Consider the following 24,484-nt stretch of genomic DNA (forward strand, 5'->3'; position numbering starts at 1 on the left):
TGAATTCCCATTTTACAGAAGAATAAATTGATAACCAGAGAAGTTAAGTAACTTACCAAACTCACACAGCAAACAAGAGGCAGAGTTGGGTTGAGAGCTCATGTCTTCTAATACACAGGTCCGTGCTCTTTCCACTAAGCCATGCTGCTTCCCTCTTCCTTTCCCTTTCTCCCTCTCCCTCTCTTTTCCCCTTCACTTTCTTTCTTTTTCCCCTTTCCCTCTCCTTCTCGCTTTCTCTCCCTATTCTCTCTCCCATCCCCTTATCCTCTCCCTCTCCTCCTCTCTCTGTCTTTTTCCTTCCTTCCTTCCTTCCTTCCTTCCTTCCTTCCTTCCTTCCTTCCTTCCTTCCTTCCTTCCTTCCTTCCTTCCTTCCTTCCTTCCTTCCTTCCTCCCTCCCTCCCTCCCTTCCTTCCTTCCTTCCTTCCTTCCTTTTTTCCATTTGCTTTTCCCTGCCCACTCTTTGATGGAGAGACTAATGGCAGGAACCAAGAGGGAGACAGTGGAGAAGCACAGGGCCTGGATAATCCACATGATGAATAATCAGCCCTGAATAATCAAACATTAGTTTATAATCCCTGAAAGTTCTGCATCTGTATGAAAAAAACGTGTCAGAAGAGCAAAAAATCAAGTCAAGAGATCCATAAATTCATTTTACTCCACTACTGTGCACACAATGAAAACTTGATGAAAACTGGTTTCTGGGGATATAAAAAATATGCTCAGAGGGTATGTGTCAGGAATGGTTCATCAGAAGCAGTCTCTGAATTCCCTCAGACTCTGAAAGCTCGATGTAACTCAGTTTCCTTCTGCTGTCCTCTTCTCTTTTCTTCCTAAGAGACTGTTCTTTCTTTCCCAACTGGGAGCGAGCCAGGGTTCACCTGCCATGTCCTTCATCAGGAGAGAGAAAAAGAGAATGAGAGAGAGAGAGAGAGATTGACACTGGAATGCATTTTGAATAGGAGGCAGGGAAGAGGCAAAGCATCAGTGGTGGGCCAGAGATTTGGGAAGGACTCAGGAACTGAGAGGAAGAGTCAAACCAGAAGAACTATTCCTTTTAAAACCTGGACGTGATTTATTTATGATTTCAGGCTAAGTCTTGAAGGAGCTATCAAGATGGGAAGTACCAGCTAGACAGAAATTGGTGGGAGTGGAAAGCCAATCAATCAATTAATGACATTTACTGAGCACTTACTCTGTGCTCTTATTCTGTACTTACTCTGTAAAATGGAAATTGACTTTGAGCCTCACATGGGACACGGACTGAGTCCAACTTGATTAGCTTGTCTCTATCCCAGCACTTAGCACAGTGCCTGGCATGTAGGAAATGCCTAACAAAAATCATTTTTTAAAAAATGACTTGATTATCTTCTATCTACCACAGTGCTTAGTGCAGTATTTGGCACATAATAAGCATTTAACAAATACCACAACTAATTGTTGCTATTATTATTATTGTTGTTGTTATTATGTGTCTCATACATTTGTCTGCAGGTTACAATTTGGAGAAGACCTAGCCAACAAGATTGTAGAAAATCAAAGGGGCTTTTACTCATTCACACAGTAGATAAGTGGTAGAGCAGGGATTGGAACCCAGATCTCTCTGACTCCGGGCCCAGGCTCTATCCACTAGGCAACACTTCTTCTCATTTACGATAGTGAATCCTTAACATACCGAAAGTACCTCCTGGCGGCTTGAAAGAATCCAAGGACTTTTTCCCGTGGTCTCCGCGGCCCCGCTGGTAAATCTGTTTGAGAAAAGAGACCATCTTAGAACATTTTTTCACAGCACCAGCTCTCCCCCAGAGGGCCCGGGGAGTTAAAGGACAAAATCAACATTCTTTCCTACTGACAGGCCCCCTTTTAAGAAGAATTTTAACTGCTTATTAGGGTGGGGGGGGGGCGCCAGGGGGGTCGGAAGTTTGAGTTTGGATCCATCTTCCAAAATGGTCATCACTGACACATTGCCTAGAAAGCTGGCACTGTGTAGCCTGGCCATCCCTCTTAAATCTGGGGAATGATGGAGCTGGTTCCCAGGAGAATTTCCCGATGAAGAAGTTTGGAACACACTCCCCAGAGTTTCCAAGGGGGCTGTTGCATCCCCTCTTTAGGATCGTGTTTGACTCCTAGGGATTTTGGAAATTTGGGATAATAGAGTTAAGAAAGGCATGCAGTGTACCTAGGGGACTGGGAGTCAGGAAACCTGGGTTCTCATTCCAGCTCTGCCACTGGTCTGCGGTGTGACCGTAGGCAGGTCCCTTAACCTCTCTGTGCTTCAGTTTCCTCATCTCTAAAGTGGCATAAGATATCTGCTTTGCCTACCTCTTAGACTAAGAGCCCTGAGAAGAACTGAGAAGGACTGTATTTGATCTGATCATCTATCCCAGGACATGGCACAATCTTGGTGCCTACTAAGTCATACTATTGAATGAATGAATAAGTGTTAATATAAACCATGATGATAGTAATAATTAAAAATATCAAGCAATCGATGGTGTTTATTGAGCACCTTCTCTGTGTGAGCACTGTACCTCCTGTAAGCTCACTGTGGGCAGGGAATGTGTCTGTTATATTGTTTTGTTGTACTCTCCCAAGAGCTTAGTACAGTGTTCTGTACACAAGAAGCACTCAGTAAGTACAATTGACTGATTAAGTGATTACAATATAACTGAATTGGTAGATATGATCCCTGCCCATAAAGACCTTAGAGTCCACAGTGGGAGGCAGACATTACAATAAATTGCAGATAAGGGAAATAATAGAGCATAAGGATATTTTCATAAAAGCTACAGGGCGGGGTGAGTATCGAAGTTACCACTGGATTACTTCAGAGATCTCCTTGGCCCATCAGAAGGATTTACCCTATCAGAATACTGAAAACCAAGTTTATGCCATGAATTATGAGTCAGTATCTCAGGGTTTAATGTACAGGTATTCATTACGGGCAAGGAACGTGTCCGCTAATTCTGTGGTATTGTATTCTCCTAAGCGCTCAATACAGTGATCTGCACATAGAAAGCATGAATAAATACCAATGATTTTTGATATATGTATACGATTACTTATCCATGCACTCACCTCTCAGTATTCTTGCTATTTCCACTGCCTCTTTGTTTTCCCCATTCCTCCCGCTATTGCTAATAATAATGTCTTTCTATTTTCCCCTATGAGCTCTTCGAAGGCAAGAACAATGTCCTTTACCCTCCCAAGTATTTTGTAGAGTCTTCGGTTTACAGGAGGCGCTCAATAAATACTACTGATCGACTCAGTGATGAGTGAACAATTTGCACTGTCAAATTAGGATTCCACCCCAAATTAGGAAACCTAGAAGAAACAAACCCCCAGAAAGAAAAATCCCAATTCGTAAAATGCAATCACAGCCTTAGAGAAACAGATCTTCCAGCTCTTCTTCATTCTGACCTCATTAACAAAATTTGCCTCTGGAGAGTGGCTGAGGAAAAGGACGGGTGGGGGTGGGGGCTGCTGAGGTTGCTCAGGAGAATTGGGGGGCTGTAAGAAAGTTGGATCACCCAATCTGGCAAGAGATTTAGTCACAGTCAAAATCCTTGCAGGGTTTCCATTGGGTGAGACAGACACTCCCTTCAGAATTGAAGAGAGAAAGTTAAAGCTTTAACTTCAGGGATTTTCCTGCATCTTTTAACCAGTCAGCTTTGTATACTGCCCCGGGGGGAAGACTATCAAATACTTTGTGACTGTTGGCACGGATCGGACTTGACAGACGGGCGAGGAAACCCATTTTGGCATTAATTTACTCTTCAAGCCAGGTAAGGTGAACAGGCTAGTCAGCCAACTTCAGCAAAACCCCTTCTGCCTTTCAGTGCAAAAATGTGCGGAGTTAATAGCGATAATAATAATAACGGTAATGTGATATTTGTTAAGCTCTTATGTGTGAGGCACTGTACTAAACTCTGGGCTATATATAGGATGGTCAGGTCCCACATGGGGCTCACAGTCTAAATAGGAGGGAGAACAGGTATCGGATCTCCATTTTGCAGGTGAGGGAACTGAGGCACAGAGAAAATGAAGTGTCCTGCCCAATGTCTCAAAGAAGGTAAGTGACAGAGTCACAGTTAGAGTTAGTTAGCAGAGTTACCTTAGAGTTGTAATCCTAAAGGCAGGGAGAATCTGACTGCATGAGGACTTGAATTCTTCTCACTGGGAAAGGTCTAGAGCACCAGAGTGGTTTTTGGTATGTAATGATAAATTCAGGGCAGATCTAGGTGAAGAGAGAAAAGATTTAGGTTCGATTGGATGAATGAGCTTTTCACTTACGAGTCTTCTGGGCTCACTTCTGCTGGTGCCTACCGAATCCCAAAATAGGAGGTTTAGGAAATCTCTTCATAGCTGAGACAGCAACTCTCAATTTTTTTTTCCTCAGGGAGGAAATGCGCTACAGACAATCATTTGAGTTCCAAAATCCAGAAAGATTAATCCCAGGTGTAAATAATTTCCTTCCTTTCTTTTCCGCTTCTGATCCCTTTCCAAGAGATTTCAAGAGTTTAGGTGTTCAAGTGAACTTTTTTCCTCTAAGGGAAACCAAAACCTAAAAAAGTGAATGCCTACTAGAGTTGGTGGTGTATTATAAGGACAAAAGGATAAAATCGGTGAAGGTGATTGATGCTCATTAAGATTACTATAATATAAAAAGCCTTCAAATGTTCACTAGGTATCTGGCTAAAGATATGTGCCTTTAAGAATGAATCTTATTCTAAAATTTAAAAGACGGACTTGGGAGAAGAAATCCAGATTTTAGGAGTGTTTTTATGCAGTGACTGTTTTTCAGAGATTTAGATTAAATAAAAAATTTGGACTTACCTACAGCTCTAAAGTGAACCCTCAGTCTCTGCTAAGATTCTGATTTTTAGGCTAAGTGAAGGTGCCTCTAAAATTTTTTTCAGTATCCTTCTACTCATCTCCTGTTCTTCAGATCTCTCCTCTGCCCCTGTGAGAAAAGAACTCGGACTTTAATTTCGGGAAGTAACTAGCATCACTTCAGTCAGGGAAATGGCATGCCCCTGGAATATTTGGTTCAAACCCAAACCTTGCCACGAAGGCTTCGATGCAAAAAAAGATATCAACAACAATGTGGAAAAGGCCACCTTCAAAGTCAGCAGGTGAGAGGCTTTCTTACTTATCTCCATTCTAGCTGCTCTGATGCGACTGAAGGGACGAATCAGGGCTGTAATAATAATTATGGCATTTGTTAAGCGCGTTCTATGAGCCACGAACTGTACTAAGCTCTGGATAATAATAGTGGCATTTGGCTGTGGAGAACTCTCGGTTATTTTTGGGGAAAATCTTAGGTCAACAGCAGTGCCCAGCTGCAGACTGGGAGATATTGCCTAAAATGGTCCTCTCCAGTTGTTGATTGTTTTGTTGTTGTTGTTGTTTTCCAGAGGGTGTTTATGCTCTATTGTGTTCTGTTCTTTTCTGTTCTAGTGATTGTTCTTAATATTTGTCCCTCCACACATTTCTGGAGCTGAACTGTGAGAGGTGGATGGATTTGTGGTTAAGAAGCAAGTGGCTTGTGTCTGTGGCAGGGTCTGGTCTGAGGGAAAAAGTAGACATTCAGAAGATGCCCATCTAATTTGGGGAAAGTCAGCCACCAAACTGGATCATTCAGCTCCCAAAGTGGATTTTTTTGGTCCTCCGTGAAGCAGACTGATGGTCTACAGTCATTCAATAATCTGATAATTGCTTAATCTCCCTCATTCAGTGAAGGGAAGGTCCATTTTTGTGTAAAAGTGTTATTTTAGTGTAAATAGGTGTATGAGAGATAAGGGTTGCAGTATACCTAAAAACAGGGGGTTTTGCCTGTTTTGAGCAAAAATGAGCTAATTTTACTTCTTGCCCTTCTGCTTGTTACAACTGCTTCCCCTATTTATAGAGAAGCAGCGAGGTTCAGTGGAAAGAGCCCGGGCTTGGGAGTCAGAGGTTATGGGTTCGAATCCCGGCTCTGCCACTTGTCAGCTGTGTGACTGTGGGCAAGTCAATTAACTTCTCTGTGCCTCAGTTACCTCATCTGTAAAATGGGGATTAAGACTGTGAGCCCCACGTGGGACAACCCGATTACCTTGTATCTACCCCAGCGCTTAGAATGGTGCTCTGCATGTAATAAGCGCTTAACAAATACCAACATTATTATTATTATCATTATTACTATTATTATTTCACTATACTTGGATTGGGTTAGAAAATGACGGGCTAGAATATGGCGGTCATAGTAAATTAGCTTGTAAGAGAGGTGGCACTGGATCATTCTCCCTCCCAAGATTCACGCTGGAAAAGGAGAACTCTTTTTAGCCCACTATAAATATGGAATTTAAGAAACAATTTATCGCTGGCTCTGTCAAGAGCAGAAACAGCCTGGGCTTGATATGAACAATGGTCTAACATGTTTATTGACCAGTTGCTCTGATTTTTACAGTGTGGATTTCTCAGAATTCCTGCGGGGGAAAAGTTCAGCTTGAATTGAAACACTGCTCCTGGATTTTTACTCCTTGCTTTATGGGAACCACTACTATAAAACAAGAAGCTTAGTGAGAAACCCTCTAATCTGACACAGAAGGATCACAGATTTTTCAGAGAACAGACACTCTGTAGAAGGCCATAGCTGGAGCAGGAACAAAAATAGTGGAGAGAGAAGGGGCAGATGGAGGGAGGTCAAAATAATAATGGCTATTGGAGCCCAAAGGTCACGGTGCCCTAGGAGATATGCGCACTCTGGATTAGTGAGTACGGTAGCTGTTTGCAGGCAAGACTCTGTCTCTGAAAGGGGCTTTTTTCATCATTATCTAGATTCTCCAAAGTCTCTTTCCATAAGACCAATGGAGACTGACAGTGTTATTTCCCAAATAATTATCTTTCTTCGCTGGGATCAGCTTGGCTGACACCCGAGTCCTAAATGACTCTACACTCCAATGGTTTCCAAACAGGACTTGGAAAATGGCCTCCCTCAGCCATCGCCTGCTAACGTGGTGAAAATCCGAGGCCCCCTCTGGATTGGTCGGGGAGCAGTCCCCGGCCTGGGAGAGTTCCCAAAGGGGCCTGCAGGGTCCCGGTTCTGAGGCCCTGCCCTAGGAGAACTCTGTTGGGGTGGGTGGGTGGAGGGGCCCAGTTCCACCCTCCCGACTCAGCTGAGGGCTGATGTCACCGAGTCCTGAGGAAACCTTCACTTGCATCATCTTTTCCTTTTTGGGCTCTGAGCGAGACTCTGGGGACCGGATCTGGAAAAGCGGGGTCAGGCCCTCCTGCCCAGCCAGGGAGTGTGGCTTTAAAGGAAAGAGTGGGGCCTGCCCCGCCCCTTCCATCCTGCCCCATCTCCCCACCCCCTCAAGGTGATGACTACAAAGCTGCAGCTGAGGAGCGGGTACACCTGAAGGGCAGGGAGCAGACAACGGACAGGCTGCCCTGCTGGACTGTAGCGTGTTAGGGAGCCTGGGGCCGAGCGGCCCCAACCCGGCCTGGGCGGCAATGAGGGAAGGGGTCAGCTCCCCCTGTGAGGCTGCCATGCCGAGAATGTGCCATCTTATTAAGAGGATCTGCAGAAGTCATCCCACTTGCTGCCCAGCCACACCCAGGTACCCTCTAAGCTCTGGTTCTTGGACCTGCTACCCGGCTTCAGGGGATCTGGGGGTGGACTGGGGGCTGGGAACCTTGAGAACATGGAGTAGGATAAGGAGGGAGGGATCTGTTTTCTGGGGCCAGGGCTTTCTCCCTTCATTCCAATACTATGGTTATACTGGGTCGACTGTATACGTATTTCAGGATGAGTGCGTGAGGGGACATGGCCTAGAGGGACTGGCTGTATACATGTGTGAAGGCGTGGGCATGCCTAGGTTGAGTGACTGTATACTTGTGTCAGGGTCGGTGTTTGTGTGTGGGCACGCCTAGATAGATCGACTGTATACATGTGTACGTATGTGGTGTGAGCGCAGGCTTTGATTGACTGTACACTCCAGTGAGGGTGTTTATGTATGTGTTGGAGGCTTAGATGGATTGATTTTATATACATGGGAGGATGTGTATATGTTTGTGTGTGCACACGTACCTAGATTTGTTTCCTAGACTTGCACAGTAAATCTGGCGCATTTGGGATTTTCTGAAGGGTAATTTCTCCTCATTCTGGAGGGCACGCACTTTAGGGCATTAAAATCACTATGCTGTTGTGACTTTGCAGACAGGAGATTTTATACGCTGTAGGGGGCTGTTGTGCATCTGCCCCCCGAAAGCGGCACGGGGACGTATATGCATCTTTGTCATTTTGGGTTTGCCTGAAGGTCACCACCTTGACACCTCTGTGACCACACAGAGTCCCATGTTTGGTGGTATTCTCTCACTTCCCCAAACGACAGGCTCCGATTTTGAATCCAAACAGGATATGCGGTTTAAAACAATGACCCCCAGGTGGGAGAAACATCTGAAAGCCAGAGCCATGGACAGCTGACTCTTCCTCCTCCCCCAGATTTTCCAGAGAAGACAGACTGGGGCAGACAGGTCGGGGCCGCTGCTTGCTCAGGCAGGGCTGAGCATTTGAATTTTTGAAGTGGTCTCTGTGCTCAGCTTTCCTGGGGACACTCGTTTGGAGCTATCGGTCCGGCCTGCTTCCCCGTCTCCTGGACCTCCTGGGCGACAACGCCGTCAGACAGCGGGGGTGGGAGTAATCTCCAGCCCTCCGGATCCTGTCGTGTGCTCATCTGGGCCGATCTGATTCCTTTCACAGTCTGGGAAAACAGGACGATGCCAGATTACCCGGCCTCAACCCGTCTCGGAACGAGCCCCCTCGGCCCCCGCTGGCGATGGGCAAGGTCAGTGAGTCCATTAAAGGGAGGAGGGCACAATCCTGTCCTTGGGTCGGAGGGGATTGGCTTTTTGGGTCTCAATCACGGTTGCTCTGCCTGCATATGCCATTTCCATCGGTATGTCAGTCATGGGCTAAGTGTTCGATCATTAGCCAATGCAGGGACGCCTCCCCTGGTGACCCGTTCTTCTGAAGAGGGTCCGCCGGCCCGAGCTATAGCCCTTCCATTTTCTTTAAAATGGAAGCATGGAGCAGGGCCGTGCTGTGCGGTTCACTCCATGGGGGACGATGGGGAAGGGCTCATCCACACTCACTCATCCCAAGTCCCTAATAAGACCTGGGGTTTCTAGTCTGGGCTGAAAAGACCCCAGATTGTGGCTGGTTAGCCTGTCCCCTTCCAGTCCTCATAATATGATAATAATAATAATTAGGGTATTTGTTAAGTGCTTACTATGTGCCAAGCACTATTCTAAATGCTAGTAGATATAGGTAACCAGATTGCCCCTCATGGGACTCACAGCCTCCCCATTTTACAGATGAGGTAACTGAGGCACAGAGAATTGAAGTGGCTTGCCGACTGTCACAGAGCAGAGAAGTGGTTAGAACCCACATCCTCTGACTCCCACACCCGTGCTCTTTCCACTAAGCCACGCTGCTTGCCCCTGCCTCCTTTGCACCCGTGGGCTCAAAAGCAAAAGTTGGCACCTCTGGCAGAGCCCTGGCCCAGCTTCATGCTGACTCAGCCTGGCCCAAGCCTGACTGCAGCTAGCCAGTCTGGGCTGGGGCCTGGTGGCCCTTGTATCAGGCCTCGGAGGGCCAGGCAGGGCTGCGGCCTCTGCCGAGGGCAATATCTGCAAGCGCGGGGGGTATCATGCATTTAAGGACGTTCCTGAGAAGCACAGACATCATAAGGCATGGCCGCCCGCGGTGACAGCCACACGCGCGGACCCAAGAGCGGGCCTATGTGGCATGGTCTTTCAGCTCAAACCCCCTTCCCAAACCTTCACCTCTTGCCATGTGTTTTCCCTCCCATTCAGAAATCTCCTGAGTACCATGCCAAGCCCCGCCTTCCTACACAGGGCTGCACGAGGCACGTCAGGATCAAAAACTGGGGTAACGGAATGACCTTCGAGGACACGCTCCATCACAAAGCCAAGGGGGTGAGGAGACCACAAACTGAGCCAGGTCTCATCATTTTCATCTTCAGCGGCATTGACCCAGTTCCCTCCTTTCCATGACACTGAGCTGGAAACTGCCCCAAACAGAGCTCCTGCACGCTCAGGCTCATATTTTTAGAATAGGCAACACCATCTTGGATTTTGATAGCTCCCTTCTTCCTCAAGCAAAGTAGAAAGCCAAAAGAGGTATTTATTGAGTGCTTACTGTGTCCCTCTAGACTGTAAGCTCGTTGTGGGCAGGGAATGTGTCCACCAACTCTGTTGTTGAGCACTTAATTCAGTGCTCTCCACACATTCAGCACGCAATAAATACTATTGGTCATTTGATGTGCAGAGAACTGTACTGAGCGCTTGGGAGACTACAATACAAAGAATTTGCGGAAGTGTTCCCTGCCCATAACATAGGGGCATTAAAGGCAGCAGGTCAGCGTCTGATCAATCAACGAAAGGTATTTATTGGGTGTTTACTTCGTGCAGAGCACTGTACTAAGTGCCTAGGGGAGTTGGTAGATGTGATCCCTGTCCTCAAGGAGCTTAAAATCTAGCATAATGCAAGAGGTGATCCCTGAAGGGGAAGGAGGAATCATACCCCTTGCTTGTACAGTGAGGAACCCCCTGGGTGAGGGGCACATGGAACCATTTTTCAGGGAGTGGAATGAGAGAGGAGGTGGGTCAAACGAGGAGGGGAAATGCTACCAGGGTGTGAATCAGCATGCGAGCAGCAAGAAAGCAGGAGTCAAAGTGTCAGGTCCAGGACTCAGAGAAGCTGGTTTGGGCTGGAGAGTAGAGGGAGAGGAAGAAGAAGATCCAAGGCCAACGCAAGGGAGAGGTTAAACAGAGAATAAGGAACTTTTTGCCCTTTCCTATGTAAAACTAAAGTCTTGTCATCGACTCTTCCTAGGATCTCACCTGTACGGTGAAATCTTGTCAGGGGGCCATCATGAATCCCAAGACCTTGGTGAGAGGTCCCAGAGACCGGCCGACCCCACGAGAAGAACTTCTACCTCAAGCCATTGAATTCATCAACCAGTATTATGGTTCCTTCAAAGAGTAAGGACAAGTTCCCTCATCCTCCGCTCCATCTCACCTGTCCCAGAACCCTTTCTCTCTCTCTCTCCCAGAGCGGCCACCCACCAGTCTCTTCCTTATGTCTCTTTCCAAACCGTTACTCTGGTGCCCGAGCTTTGTGAAGGAGAGCGGCTGCAGACCGGCCTAAAGTACTTAGGGAGACCCTATTTCTGATTCAGAAGAGTAGGCTCTCTTTTCCTGTTACACATATTCTATGTTAAAGCTTTAGACGTTGGGATTCTCAAATAACTGACTAGCTGCCGCTCAGAGCTCCTTCTGTCAATAAGAATAGGGGATGTTCCATGAAGATTCCCTGTGTCTTATTTCAGCGGCTTTCCAGGGAGGAAGGGATGGGGGATGGTCTCCTCCTCTCTCTGTTAGGAGAGATGCATTCATTCATTCAATCATATTGTGTGCGGAGCTCTGTGTGCATTTAGAAATCCCTACAATCGTTTGGAAGCTATGACAAAATGAGCTGGCGGTGCATGAGGGAGACCAAGAATGCTAATGTTGTCATTTAGATTTTTGGTCATTTACAAAAGAGACAGTGGCTCCTGGGGGCATTTGTGCGATTTGTCTGTTGAGATTGGGCACTCCTGAAGTGCACCCTGACCCCCAGATTTTTTAGGAAGAACTTCTATTTCTCTTTGATCTATTGATACGGCTTCCCCTTATAGGCAAAGTCCTTCTGCCTTGGTAGTGTGAGATTTTTCCCCTGAACACAAGAGGAATGGGGTGTAGAGGCAGAAATCTGTGATTGGATTTTCAACTCATCTCATGACTACAGGTCTTAGGGTTTCTGATGAGCTTAGCTGATCCTCCTAACAGGGAAGCTTTTGCTGTAGGCATTTTTTTTCCTAGACTCTCTGCCCTGATAATAATCAATCATTCAGTGAGTTATATTTGTTGAGCGCTTACTATGTGAAAGCACTGTACAAGGTTCTTGGGAGGGAAAATTCAATATAACCGAGTTGGTTAGACACATTTCCCGCCCTCAACAAATAATGGTAGTATTCCTTAAGAGCTTACTGAGTGTTAAACACCGTATTAAGCACTGGAATAGAGAAAAAATAATCAGGGCAGACACAGTCCCTGTCCCTCACTGGGCTCCCAGTCCAAGTAGGAGGGAGAACAAGTTTTGAATCACCAACTTACAGATGAAGAAACTGAGGCCCAGAGAAGTGAAGTAATTTGCCCAGGGTCACACAGCAGGTGAACGGAAGAGCCAGAATTAGAACCCCCAGGCCCGTGTTCTTTCCACTGGGCCATGCTCCTTGTTAGTTTGATGAAGCAGACAGTGTGATCGAAATGCAGTAAAATCTACCAAACCGAGATCACAAAATCTCGTAAATAGAGCAGCACCAGAACGATAGCTAGCAGCTTTAGTTTCTAGCCCCAGGCCAAACCCACATGATCGTTTGGGAGCCTCTTTGACTCAGTTTCCCCCACTACCACGAGGGAGTATTGTCAGTCTCCCCCTCCAGACTGTGAGCTCACTGTGGGCAGGGAATGTGTCTGTTTGTTCTTGTATTGTACTCTCCCAAGCGCTTAGTACACTGCTTTGCACACGATAAGTGCTCAATAAATACGATGGAATAAAAAACCATGCTCAAAAGAGTACCCTGCACACAGTAAGTGCTCAATAAATATGATTGATTAATTGATTCGATTTTAAAATACTTTGAAGTCTTTGGGGAAAGGGGCTATGGTCCTCCAGTTTCAGATGAGTCCGATCCCGCTGACTATTACTGAGCTCTGAATTCTATTCAGATGAACTTCCCCGTGGGAGGCAGTGGAATTCTGGACCCAGGGAATCCCTCCTCCCCGCAAAGGTGGAAGGGAACGTGTTCACCAACTCTGCTATATTGTTCTCTCCCAAGCGCTTAATACAGTGCTCCGCACACAGTAAGCATCCAATAAATACGATCGCTCGATTGATTTCCTGGAGCTGACCAGGGAATTTTCACGGCAAAGCATTCAGAGACTCTACTCTTCCAACTGTCTGTCCTTCCCCGCAAGTGACTGTCTTTGGCCAGGATGAATACTTCCAAGTGTTTTGTCTCCAGCCCCCTCGTGATCAAGGTCGAAATACTCTGCCTAGACAAAGAGGCTGTTTTGTTTTACGTTTTTCACAGAACTTGGGAGTTCATTCTTTAAATAGTTTTGGCTGTTCCCAATTTCAAGTATCCTCATCTGGTGATTAGAGATCTCAAGGTTGCTTCTTTTTTCTATTTTAAAAGGGAAATGGAATCAACCATTGAAGGCGAGGCTGGATGTGGGGGATATCAGTTTTGACCCTTCCCTTGGGGACACAGTTTGGTAGCTGGGAAGGTGTGGAGTGGTGAACAGTTCTTAGGACTGATAATAATAGTAATAATTATAATAATTGTGGTATTTGTTAAGCACTAATGTGCAAAACACTATACTAAGCACAGAGAGTGATATAACCTAAGCAGATCAGACCTAGCCTCTGACCTATATGAGACTTACAGTCTAAGAGGAAGGAAGAACAGGTATTTTATCCCCATTTTACAGATGAGATAACTAAGACCCAGAGAAGTGAAGCGACTTGGCCAGGATCAACAGCAAGGAAATGACAGAGCCAGGATCCTCTGGCTCCCAGGCCTGTGCTCTATCCACTAGGCCTCGCTGCTTCTCGTGGGGAAGTCACTTAACCTCCCTGGGCCCCCTTTCTCCAGGGAGATGATTCGTTTCATCCCTGCCCTTCCCCTCCCTAAGAAAGTGAAGATGTTTGGGAACCAATCACTAATCTCTTTGGATCTGTTTGTATTGCACACTCCCAAGCACTTAGTACAGAGCTCTGCACATAGTAAGCGCTCAACAAATACCAGTGATGATGGGTCAACCAATCAATGATATTTATTGAATGGTTAGCATGTGCAGAGCAGGAAAGGAGATCCCCAAATCAAAGGTGCTACTGGGAAAACCCAAACAGTGCATGGAAATACTCTAGGGTGTTCACACTCCCCCGACCAAGACCGGCAAAACCATTGGCTCCAAACCCCTCCCAGACAAAGCTAAGGGGTGTCTCTTTTGGGGTTGCCTCAGTTGACACCGTCTCACTTCTCACTGTGCCTTGATCTCACCTGTCTCGCCGACGACCCCTGGCCCACGCCCTGCCCCTGGCCTGGAATGCCCTCCCCTCCTCAAATCTGCCAATTACTCTGTCCTCCTTCAAAGCCTTATTGAAGGCACACCTCCTCCAAGAGGCCTTCCCAGGCTAAGCCTCACTTTTCCTCATCTTCCAGTCCCTTCTGCGTCATCCTGACTTGCTCCCTCTGCTCTTCCCCCCGCTCCCCATCTCATGGCACTCATGTATTCAGCTGTGATTTTATTTATTTGTATTGATGTCTGTCTCCCCATCGCCCCCCAAGACAGTGAGCTCATTAGGGACAGAGAATGTCACCGTTTATTGTCTCATTGTACTTTCCCAAGCGCTTAGTACAGTGCTCTGCACACAGTAACCGCTTAATAAATACTATTGAATGAATGAAAGACACTTTACCTAACTTCGTCCAGTGACATCCCATTTTCTGGGAGTGATACTTCGGGCTCCCGCTTGTGCAGCTGGAATTAGTTCCCATTAAAGGCACGTCCATTGTTTCTCTTCCTGGCGATTTCCTGTCCTCCAGGGCAAAAATAGAGCAACATCTGGCCAGGGTGGAAGCCGTAACAAAAGAGATAGAAACAACAGCAACTTATCAGCTGAAAGAAGAAGAACTCATCTACGCGACCAAACAGGCCTGGCGTAATGCGCCCCGATGCATTGGCAGGATCCAGTGGTCCAACCTCCAGGTGATTCTCCCCTCCCAGAAGCATGATGGGAATCCGGATAGTGATTCCCGATGATGGGGGTGGGAAGGGAGGGGGAAATTCAATAGCTCACCTGAGAGAGACCTGTTCCGGCACTGAAGCGAGCACTCTGGATGGAGAGTCCAATGGCTGGGGCCTGACACCTATAGGCTACGGGCCTGAGAGCTGCCACTAGCCTTCCCAGAACGCAGGACTGAGCGGGCATTTTTTCAGGGCCCCAGATCACCCTTCGGCATCTGAGTTTCCAGAGGAGCGTTCCCTCTGGAGCTAAAGTGAAGGGACTGAATGAGGTCAGAAAGTTAAAATACCTTGTTCCTATTACTGAATCTCCACTGAAGGGACTATTTACTCACGTTTGAACGCTTGACTTCCGAAGATTATTTTACTCCACCTGACAGGTGGTGTTTCCTTGTGGGCAGGGATAGTGCCTGCCACTTCTATCATATTGCAATCTCCCAAGAATTTAGTGCAGTGCTCTGCACAGGGAAAGTGCTCAGTAAATACCATTGATTGCAAATGAGTACACAACCCTCACTATCACTCACTTCCTTAATGAAAACCCTACTACTAAGAGCAGCAGTCCCTTGACCTACTGATACCAGCTCTCTTTGGAATAAAGATACGACTGTAGGCTCACGGAGGGCAGGGAACAGATCTACCAACTCTGTTGCCGTGTACTCTCCCAAGCCCTTAGTACAGTGCTCGTCACACAGTAAGTGCTCAATAAATACCACTGATAGATTATCGGTAGCTTAAAATATGCCATCAGCTATGCAAATGTTCAAATACCCCAAAGAAAAGCAGCAGCATGGCCCAGTGGATAGAGCACAGGCCTGGGAGTCAGAAGGACCTGGGCTCTAATCCTGGCTCCGCCACTTGTCTGCTCTGTGACCTTGGGCAAGTCATTCAACTTCTCCGTGCTTCACTTACCTCAGCTGTAAAATGGGGATTAATACTATGAGCCCCATGTGGGACAGGGACCGTGTCCAACCTGATTATCTTTGTATCTACCCCAACGCTTAGAACAGTGCCTGGCACATAGTAAGCACTTGACAAATACCATTAAAAAACTGAAAGGGAAAGGAGGGAGTCTGGCTGTGGGTGGAAAATCAATCGGTAGTATTTACTGAGTGCCTATTGCATGAGGAGCCCTGTACTAAGTGTTTGGGAGCGTAGAATAGAATTAGAAGACACGATCCATGCCCGCAAGGACCTTAGAGCCTAAAAGAAATGGCATCAGTTCTACTACTCATGCTGGGATCTTTCTTTTGGGGCTTCGGGGAGAAGTGTGTTGCGGCTGTCTTACCATAGAAATAGGTGGAGCGGTAGGAGGCGTGGGCTGGGTGGGTGGGAACTGGGAAGGGGGTGGGATCAGGGAAAGGGCAAATGGGTAAACGTGTCCGTGGCCGCTGTACATTTCTGTGGGCTCTTAAAGGTATTCTGTGGGCCCAAATGCTCACCATTCTATCTGCATGATTGTTTCCTATAAGACGGAGATGTTTACATTTCTATATACAAGCCTCATCCTTATTCACCTATTATCTTCTGTTAATGACCTGGATGGGAATCATATTTAGACCATCTCTGATGGAGTTGGCCTTCGGGGGTGGGATGTTTTATTGCCATTGTTCTTGTCTGTCCGTCTCCCTCAGTTAGACCGTAAGCCCGTCAAACGGCAGGGACTGTCTCTATCTGTTGCCGACTTGTTCATTCCAAGCGCTTAGTACAGTGCTCTGCACATAGTAAGCGCTCAATAAATACTATTGAATGAATGAATGTCCATAGGTGTTTGATGCCCGGAAGTGTACCACAGCCAAGGAGATGTTTGAGCATATCTGCAGGCACATCCGGTATTCGACCAACAGCGGCCACATCAGGTGAGGGCTCCTTTCCAGAAGACTGAGCCTAAGCTTCCCTTCCACTTTGTCTTATTAGCCGATAGAGAAGCAGCAGAGCCGAATGGAAAGAACTTGGGCCTGGGAGCCAGTGGACCCGAGTTCTAATCCCAGCTCCTCCACTTGCCCGCTGTTTGACCGTGGGCAAGTCACTTCACTTCTCTGTGCTTCAGTTTCTTCATCTGTAAAATGGGGATTAAGACTGAGATCCCCGTGGGGGACAGAGACTGTTTCCAACCTGACAAACTTGTACCTACCTCAGTGCTTAGTACAGTGTCTGCCACATAATAAGTGCTTAACAAATACCATTATTACTATAGTAATGGGGGAAGAAACTGCTTTTAACCCAAAATATCCCGGGCACTGGGAGGTGAACAAGACAAGATACATTAGGGCAGTGAACCAGGGAGAAGGAATTGTAGGTGTGGGAAGTGCTGGAGCTGTGACTTTGGCAGCTGAAGTCTAGCAAGAACAGATCATTCACCACTGGCAATCACCGCCTCTATAGCCCCCGTCTGCCTTCACTTCCGGGTCAGAGAGCAGAAAAAGGCACCGCTTTCTCACGATGACAGGAGGAGAGGGAAGGAAGCTGTAGCAGGAAGGATCCCAGAGCAGTTTAATCGATGCTCAAGATGAGCTCCTCCACTGATGGTTGAGTCCATACTGTGGGAGTCTGGGCCGTGCCAGGGTGGGAAGGATTAAAGATGTCCGTTTTCAAGAGATCTCTCTGTGCCTTGGGGTAGATCTGCCATCACCATCTTCCCCCAGCGGAGCGACGGGAAGCACGACTTCCGGATCTGGAACAGCCAGCTGGTCCGCTACGCCGGCTACTTGATGCCCGACGGCTCCATCATGGGGGACCCAGCCTGCGTGGAATTCACCCAGGTACGGGCCCTCGGCCTGTGCCCTCGACCTCCCAGGATCATTCAATCATTGGTTTAATTTTTGAGCACTTACTATGTGCAGAGCACTGCATTAACTGCTTGGGCAATTACAGTATAACAGAATTAGCACATTCCCTCCTCATAACAAGCCTACCGTCTAGAGGGGAAGACAAACATTAATATAAATAAATAATTTATAACGTAATTTAAAGGTATGTACTTAAGCGCTTTGTGGTTGGGAGTGAGGCAAATATCTAATACCCAAAGGTCACGGGTCCCAGGGCCTAGATGACACAGGAGGGAGAGAGCTGGAGAAAAGAGGGCTTAATCGGGGAAGACCTCTTGAAGGAGATATGACCTTAATAATGCTTTGAAGATGAACAGAGAAGGTGGTCTGGTGTATAAGGAGGGGTCAGCTGGGGGGCTAGGCTGGGGAGGACATGGGAAAGAGGTCAGAGGTGACATAGTCGAGATTGGGGCAATCTGGGAGAATCCAGGTCAAGAGAGGTGCAAGGTGGGAAAAGGAAGTGGGGGTAGGGAGGGGCGGGTTCAAGGGGCAGGGGATAAGCCCCCAGATCTGGATATAAGCCCCCAGCTCTGCATGTCCTCCTACTGTTCTTCCTCCAGCTGTGCATGGATCTGGGCTGGGAACCCAATTTTGGCCGCTTTGATGTGTTGCCACTGATCCTGCAAGCCAATGGCCAGGACCCCGAGCTCTTTGAAATCCCACCAGAACTGATCCTGGAGGTGGCCATGGAACATCCCAAGTAAGTGGCTTGGGGGAGGGGGCAAGAGCCAGATAAGAGCAGCCGGGTCCATCCTGAAAGACCCCCATTGCTGCCCCAGGACGGTGGCGGGTTGTGGGGACGGAAAGGAGCTTCTAAAGGTCTGTACGATCCCCAGAGCCTTTTCTTTAAGGCTGAAATGGGGTCCAATTAAACAGCGAGGGAATCGCTTTTATGATCTGCCGAGCTGCAGTAATATACCAGCATGACATGCTTCTGTCTCGGGAGTGTATGAAAGGGTGTTGATGTATGAGGGGCAGGGGGTGGGACCCCTCTACAGGAGCCAGAAGGATGGCTGCCACGTCTGGGAGTGGTTTGCATCACTCAGGCAGCCGCCTCCCTGGCTCGGCCTCACCGTTCTCGCCCTGTGCTCCTCCTTTCCCCTCCCTTAGCCATCTCGCCTGCTCATCCAGTCTGCCCAGCTGCCTGCCAGAGCTCCTGGGGTATCCTTAGAATCATGGGGCTGGAAAGGGTTGTTGAGAAGTCACCGGGTTCAGCCCTGTGTCTCCAGGCATACCTACAAGGCTGTGTATCCTATTTTTGTTTTCCCAAGACCTTGCTTGGTTTATGTTGCTCATCTCAGCCTTCCTGGACCTTCCCATCTTTCCTGCTGGACTGGATTCCCTTTCCAGCATCCATTTTTATTTAATGGTATTTGTTAATCACTTATTATGTACCGGGCACTGTACTGTTCAGCGCTTAGAACCGTGTTTGACATATAGTAAGCATTTAACAAAATGACATTACTATCATTATTATTATTATTAGTACTAAGCACTGGGGTAGATACAAGATAATCAAGTTGGACACAGTCCCTGTCTCGCATGGGGCTCCCAGCCTAAGGGAGAACAGTTATCGAATCCCCATATTACAGAGAAGGAAACTGAGGCGTGGAGAAGTAAATCGACTTGCCCAAGGTTATCTTGCGCCTATCCCAGCAGTTAGCACAGTGCATAGCACATAGTGCTTAATAAATACCATAATGGAAAACCTTTGAAGTACAATCTAAGCCACAGTGGTCAAGGAGGTCTGGCTCAGAGAGTCTTTGAGAATCCAGTTTGGAAATGGAAAGCCTCTAATGCAGAGGGGTCGGCGATTTAATCTTCAAAGGGGTAACCTCTGGGCTCCAATGGAAAGTTTCCTAAAGCCCCATTTTCTCATCCTCCCGACAAAGTTGGGAAGGGTGTTTTTGCCCGTGCCCTTCTGCAGATGCCCTCGGGAGAGAGGCAAGGGCCCTGATTGATGGGGCCTTCTGGTCCCCTTCAAGGTACGAGTGGTTCCAGGAGTTGGATCTGAAGTGGTACGCCCTGCCGGCCGTGGCTAACATGCTGCTGGAGGTAGGAGGCCTGGAGTTCCCAGGATGCCCCTTCAACGGCTGGTACATGGGCACCGAGATTGGCGTCCGGGACTTCTGCGACGTACAGCGCTACAACATCCTGGAGGTAGTTGTTTGGGCCTACTCTGAATGGGGCAGCTGAGGGATGAAGCGGCTGTATTGTTGTTATTACTATGAATAATAATAAATATAAAATAAATATAATAATATAAATGCCAAGAAGCGGCACGGCTGAGAAGTGGCGTGGCTTATTGGATAGAGCACGGGCCTGGGAGTCAGAAGGTCATGGGTTCTAATCCCGGCTCCGCCACTTGTCCGCTCTGTGTCCTTGGACAAGTCACTTCACTTCTCTGGGCCTCAGTTCCCTCATCTGTAAAATGGGGATTGAGACTGTGGGCCCCACGTGGGATATGGACTGTGTCTAACCCAATCTGCTTGTATCCACCCAGCGCTTATACAATGCCTGCCACGTAGTAAGCGCTCAACAAATACCATCACGATAATAATGATGACAGCTGCGGGCTGGGTCGGCCGTGGAGGAGTGAGCACCTGTGGGGAGGGACGGTAGTGGGGCGAGTGGCTGTGGGGTGGGATGGTCGGGGGGCAAGTGACTGGTGTGGGACAGTTGCGGGGCAGCAGCTGACGGGCAGGACGGTCGTGGGGGAGCAGCTGTGGGACGGGTAGGTCACGGGGTGAGTGTCAGTGGGGTGGGATGGTCGCAGGGGGAGTGGCTGTGAGAGGGACAGTCACAGGGTAGCTGCTGTGGGGCGGGATGTTGGTCGAGGGAGCGGCTATAAGGTGGGACAGTTGTGACACCTACCAGTCAGATCCCAAGTTGATGGTTGACCTGGTGTTCTCTCCTCTCTCTTTCCTCGCTAGGAAGTAGGAAGGAGAATGGGCCTGGACACTCACAAGACGGCATCTCTGTGGAAGGACCGAGCGGTGATTGAAGTTAACGTGGCAGTGCTTCACAGTTTCCAGGTGTGTTCCTGGGGTCGCTACCATTCTTGCAGGCAGAGACATCTCCCTTTCCCTCCCGAGTGAGATCTGGGCTGGGGTCCCCCAGCTGGACCCCAAGAGAACACAATCTTTCATGCTTGGATACAAAAGATTAAGCCAACACCCAACATCCCTTCTGCTCCCCAAATCTAATAAACACCTAAGATTCCTCTCCCTCCCCTTAATTTATCCAGCAGTCACTTTTACGGGGGCCTAAGAACATCTTTTACTCTAGCGGAGAGTAAAAATATAGTGTGGATTTATTTCATTCATTTCTTTCAGTGAATTTACTAGCGTAGCAGCAATAGAAGTGATTAAGCGCTCTCTGTCTGCAGAGCACTTTACTAAGTGCTGGGAAAGAATACATGGGTGGAAATTGGACACAGCCCCTGGCCCTTAAGGGGTTCACAGACTAAGAATATAAGGTAGGAAAAGGAGACTGGCAACAGATAAGCGGCTTGGTGTACGGGCCTGGGAGTCAGAAGGTCATGAGTTCTAATCCCTATCTCCTTTACTTGGGCTCAGTTACCTCACCTGTAAAATGGGGATTGAGACCGTGAACCCCACGTGGGTCAGGACTGTGTCCAAACCCGATTTGCTTGTATCTACCCTAGCGCTTAGTACAGTGCACATGTAGTAAGCACTTCACAAATGCCATGAAAAAAACCAGACACATATAAGGCGAAATTAAGCAGCCTACCACTAAACGTACTTAAAATTGCAAGGTTATTATGAGATATTATTATCATTATTATTATTATTGTACTTATTAAGCACTTATAATGATCAGATGATCTATGTCACAATCCTATAGGTTGGGAAAGCACTCATCTTAATCTTATTTTACCGATGGGGATAGAGTGGTCCAGAGAGGTGTGAAGTCACTTACCCAACGTCAGCGAGCAGAGCAGGGGCAAAGCTCGGACCAGAATCTGGGGACTCCCAGGCTGGGACTCATTAGGCCGCTTTGCTTCTAAGTGGTCCTGCCCCCCTGTATTTGTTGGTAGCCATATGGCTCACCCCCAAACTGTCCCTTCAGCGGGCAAGGCCTCTGTGACTCCATTTGCCCTTCAGTTCTACCTCCTCCAATGACCTGTAACCTGGGTCATGTGGGCATCTGAAGCGGGAAGTGATTTTGCAAAGCACCTCTTTGCAAATCACCCCTGAGTGATCCAAGTCAGAGGGTCCAGGGCCAGTCAGAAGGGGCCTTTTCCAGGCCCAAAATAGGCTGGCTTCACCCCCATGCATCACTCTTTGCTAACAAGCTCCTTAAGGCATTTAATTAACAGCTTTGCTGCTGACTGTACTTCTTTAAACTGCAACAGATTGAACAGAAGTGTGTTTAAAACAAATTAGAGACATTTTTTAACACACACTTGCCGCGCTGGAGCAACAAATGACAGCTGAAAATGCTGACAGCCTGACAGAGAGAGAACACGCTAAGCCCCTCTCTCTGTGAAACCAATCCGTCAGACGTCTGGCTCGAGGAGATGCCAGTGAGGTGTGAACGCGATCACTCCAGCCCATCTCAAACAGGCCCCCAAACTCTCTGGAGGTGGGGGAAGTTGGGATGGCTTTTCTGTTTGATCTGTGAAGCTTGTCGAGGAGTGGAGGGGATACTCCTTGAGGGAAGGGATCCTGCCTATCAACTTTATTGTACTCTCTCGAGCACTTAGTACAGTGTTCTGCACACCATAAATGCTCAATAAATACCACTGATGGATCGATTAATTGAAAATGGGACAAGAAAAAGGAAACTTCTAGAAAGCCCCAGATATGCAAGGTTTAGGGGTTTAGAGCATGGGCCTGGGAGTCAGAAGGTCATGGGTTCTGAACCCAGCTCCGCCACTTGTCTGTTGTGGGTCCTTGAGCAAGCCCTTCCACTTCTCTGTGCCTCAGTTACCTCATCTGTAAAATGGAGATTGAGACTGTGAGTCCATGTGGGACAGGGACTGTGTCCAACCTGATTAACTTGTATTCACCCCAGTGCTTAGTACAGTACCTGGCACACAGTAACCGTTTAACAAATACCACAGTCATCATCATCATCATCATCATCATCATATGGAAGGGCTGGAAATGAGAGCAGAATTTCCTCTCCCTGGGGGAATTCCAGCTCCATTTGTCAAACCTTTGGGTTTGGGATGCGACCCAGAAAATGCTTGGCAAATTCCCAATGCTTGCTGGGACTCATTACAGAGGATTATGGGGTGTGTCCCCTTCCTGGCTGGATCCAGTCCAGTGGGAGATTTAGTTTGACGTTCCCCTTCCGTGTTCCCCGAATTCGGCTAATTCTTCAGCAGAGGAAACCTTTACCTTTCCTTCTGGAAGGCTGCAAGTCAGGGAAGGGAGTGATTATACCTTCCTTCAGCCTGCTGGAAGGTAAGCTCCTTGAGGGCAGGGATCGTGTCTATTATCTCCACCGTGCTTTCCCAAGAATGGCGTTCTACACACAGTAGGTGCTCAACAAGTAGTGCTGATTGACTGATGTATATTATACTATAAGAGTACTTTCAAGAATGAGAGGGAGAACATATTGAATGTCTCTGGCTCCTTCTGTGATCCTCAGAGTAATAATAATCGTATTTAAGTGCTTGCTATGTGCCAAGCACTGCCGTAAGTGCTGGGGTAGATACAAGGTAGTCAAGTCAGACACACACACTGTCCCACTGGGGCTCAGTATTAATCCTCCTTTTACAGATGAAGTAATTGAGGCCCAGAGAAGTTAAATGATCTGCCTGAGGTCACCCAGAAGGCATGTGGCAGAACCGGTATTAGAACCCAGGTCCTTCTGACTCCCAGACCCAGGCTCTTTCCACTAGTTGGCTATTTCATTTAATTTTGGCAGGAAAAGGGTCCACTCCATTCCACTGCCCAGCTGGGGGAAAGGGGATTCCCTCACCGGAAGAGAGCCCGTGTGCTCTGGATCCCCAGTTCCCCTCGCCATGCCCTCTGTCTCCTTCCTCCTTTCTACACAGAAACAAAACGTGACCATCACAGACCACCATTCTGCTGCAGATGCCTTCATGAAGTACATGCAGAACGAGTACAGCTCCCGGGGGGGCTGCCCCGCCGACTGGGTCTGGCTGGTACCCCCGATCTCGGGCAGCCTCACTCCGGTATTTCACCAGGAGATGCTCAACTACATCTTGTCTCCTTTCTATTACTACCAGGTACGCAGGCCGGAGGGAGGGGACTCCCAGCTGGGGGTGCCGTGCGAGTAAGGGGACTCTGGAGGAAGAGTCGAGAGTCGGGTATAGGAGGAAAGTGAGCTTGGAGGGAATGGAGGAGGGACAGAGGAGAGCCAGGGGCAGCTAGAACACAGGTCTGAGAGGGACAGAGAGGAGAAATGTGACCTCGTGGATAGAACACAGGCCGGGGAGTCAGAAGGGGCTGGGTTCTAATCCTGACTCTTCCATTTGTCTGCTCTGTGATCTTGAACAAGTCACTTCAATTTTCTGAGTCTGTTACCTCAGCTGTAAAATGGTGATTAAGACCGTGAGGCCCATATAGGACAAGGACTTGTATCTCGATTATCTTGATCTACCCAAGCGCTTAGTACAGTGCCTGGCATATAGTAAACACTTAACAAATACCATTTTTTTAAAAAAACTAGGTCTATGCCTGATCAGTTTCGCTCCTCCACTATCAATCAATCAGTGGTATTTACTGTTTACTGTGTGCAGT

At 47.8% G+C, this 24,484-nt stretch overlaps 1 protein-coding gene and 1 long non-coding RNA gene across 4 annotated transcripts in view; one reads left to right on the top strand and one right to left on the bottom strand.

Annotated features, from left to right (window-relative positions):
- Positions 1 to 660: 660 nt before the first annotated feature.
- LOC114817644 lies at positions 661 to 14,840 on the bottom strand. Its single transcript, XR_003765501.2, has 5 exons — positions 14,591 to 14,840; positions 4,834 to 4,960; positions 4,112 to 4,234; positions 1,673 to 1,745; positions 661 to 888 (listed from the first exon to the last, which is right to left on the bottom strand). It is a non-coding gene; the product is annotated as an uncharacterized LOC114817644 (long non-coding RNA).
- The window catches only part of NOS2 (nitric oxide synthase 2), a 34,290-nt gene continuing 13,385 nt past the window's right edge, over positions 3,580 to 24,484 (top strand). The window contains exons 1-12 of one of the 3 annotated variants that reach the window (XM_029081582.2): positions 3,580 to 3,782; positions 4,946 to 5,132; positions 8,741 to 8,825; positions 9,856 to 9,978; positions 10,898 to 11,046; positions 14,718 to 14,880; positions 16,684 to 16,775; positions 17,537 to 17,678; positions 18,305 to 18,444; positions 19,730 to 19,904; positions 20,678 to 20,779; positions 23,776 to 23,970. In XM_029081582.2, the coding sequence (XP_028937415.1) occupies positions 5,023 to 5,132; positions 8,741 to 8,825; positions 9,856 to 9,978; positions 10,898 to 11,046; positions 14,718 to 14,880; positions 16,684 to 16,775; positions 17,537 to 17,678; positions 18,305 to 18,444; positions 19,730 to 19,904; positions 20,678 to 20,779; positions 23,776 to 23,970 (1,476 nt within the window). In that variant the 5' untranslated portion in view covers positions 3,580 to 3,782; positions 4,946 to 5,022. Of the gene's footprint in view, positions 3,783 to 4,944; positions 5,133 to 7,398; positions 7,599 to 8,740; positions 8,826 to 9,855; positions 9,979 to 10,897; positions 11,047 to 14,717; positions 14,881 to 16,683; positions 16,776 to 17,536; positions 17,679 to 18,304; positions 18,445 to 19,729; positions 19,905 to 20,677; positions 20,780 to 23,775; positions 23,971 to 24,484 lie in introns of those variants that run through there. The other 2 variants (XM_029081584.2, XM_029081585.2) reach the window with 2 other exon arrangements.

The sequence above is a fragment of the Ornithorhynchus anatinus genome, chromosome 17 (assembly GCF_004115215.2).
Source record: "Ornithorhynchus anatinus isolate Pmale09 chromosome 17, mOrnAna1.pri.v4, whole genome shotgun sequence".
In the NCBI taxonomy this organism is placed as follows: domain Eukaryota; kingdom Metazoa; phylum Chordata; class Mammalia; order Monotremata; family Ornithorhynchidae; genus Ornithorhynchus; species Ornithorhynchus anatinus.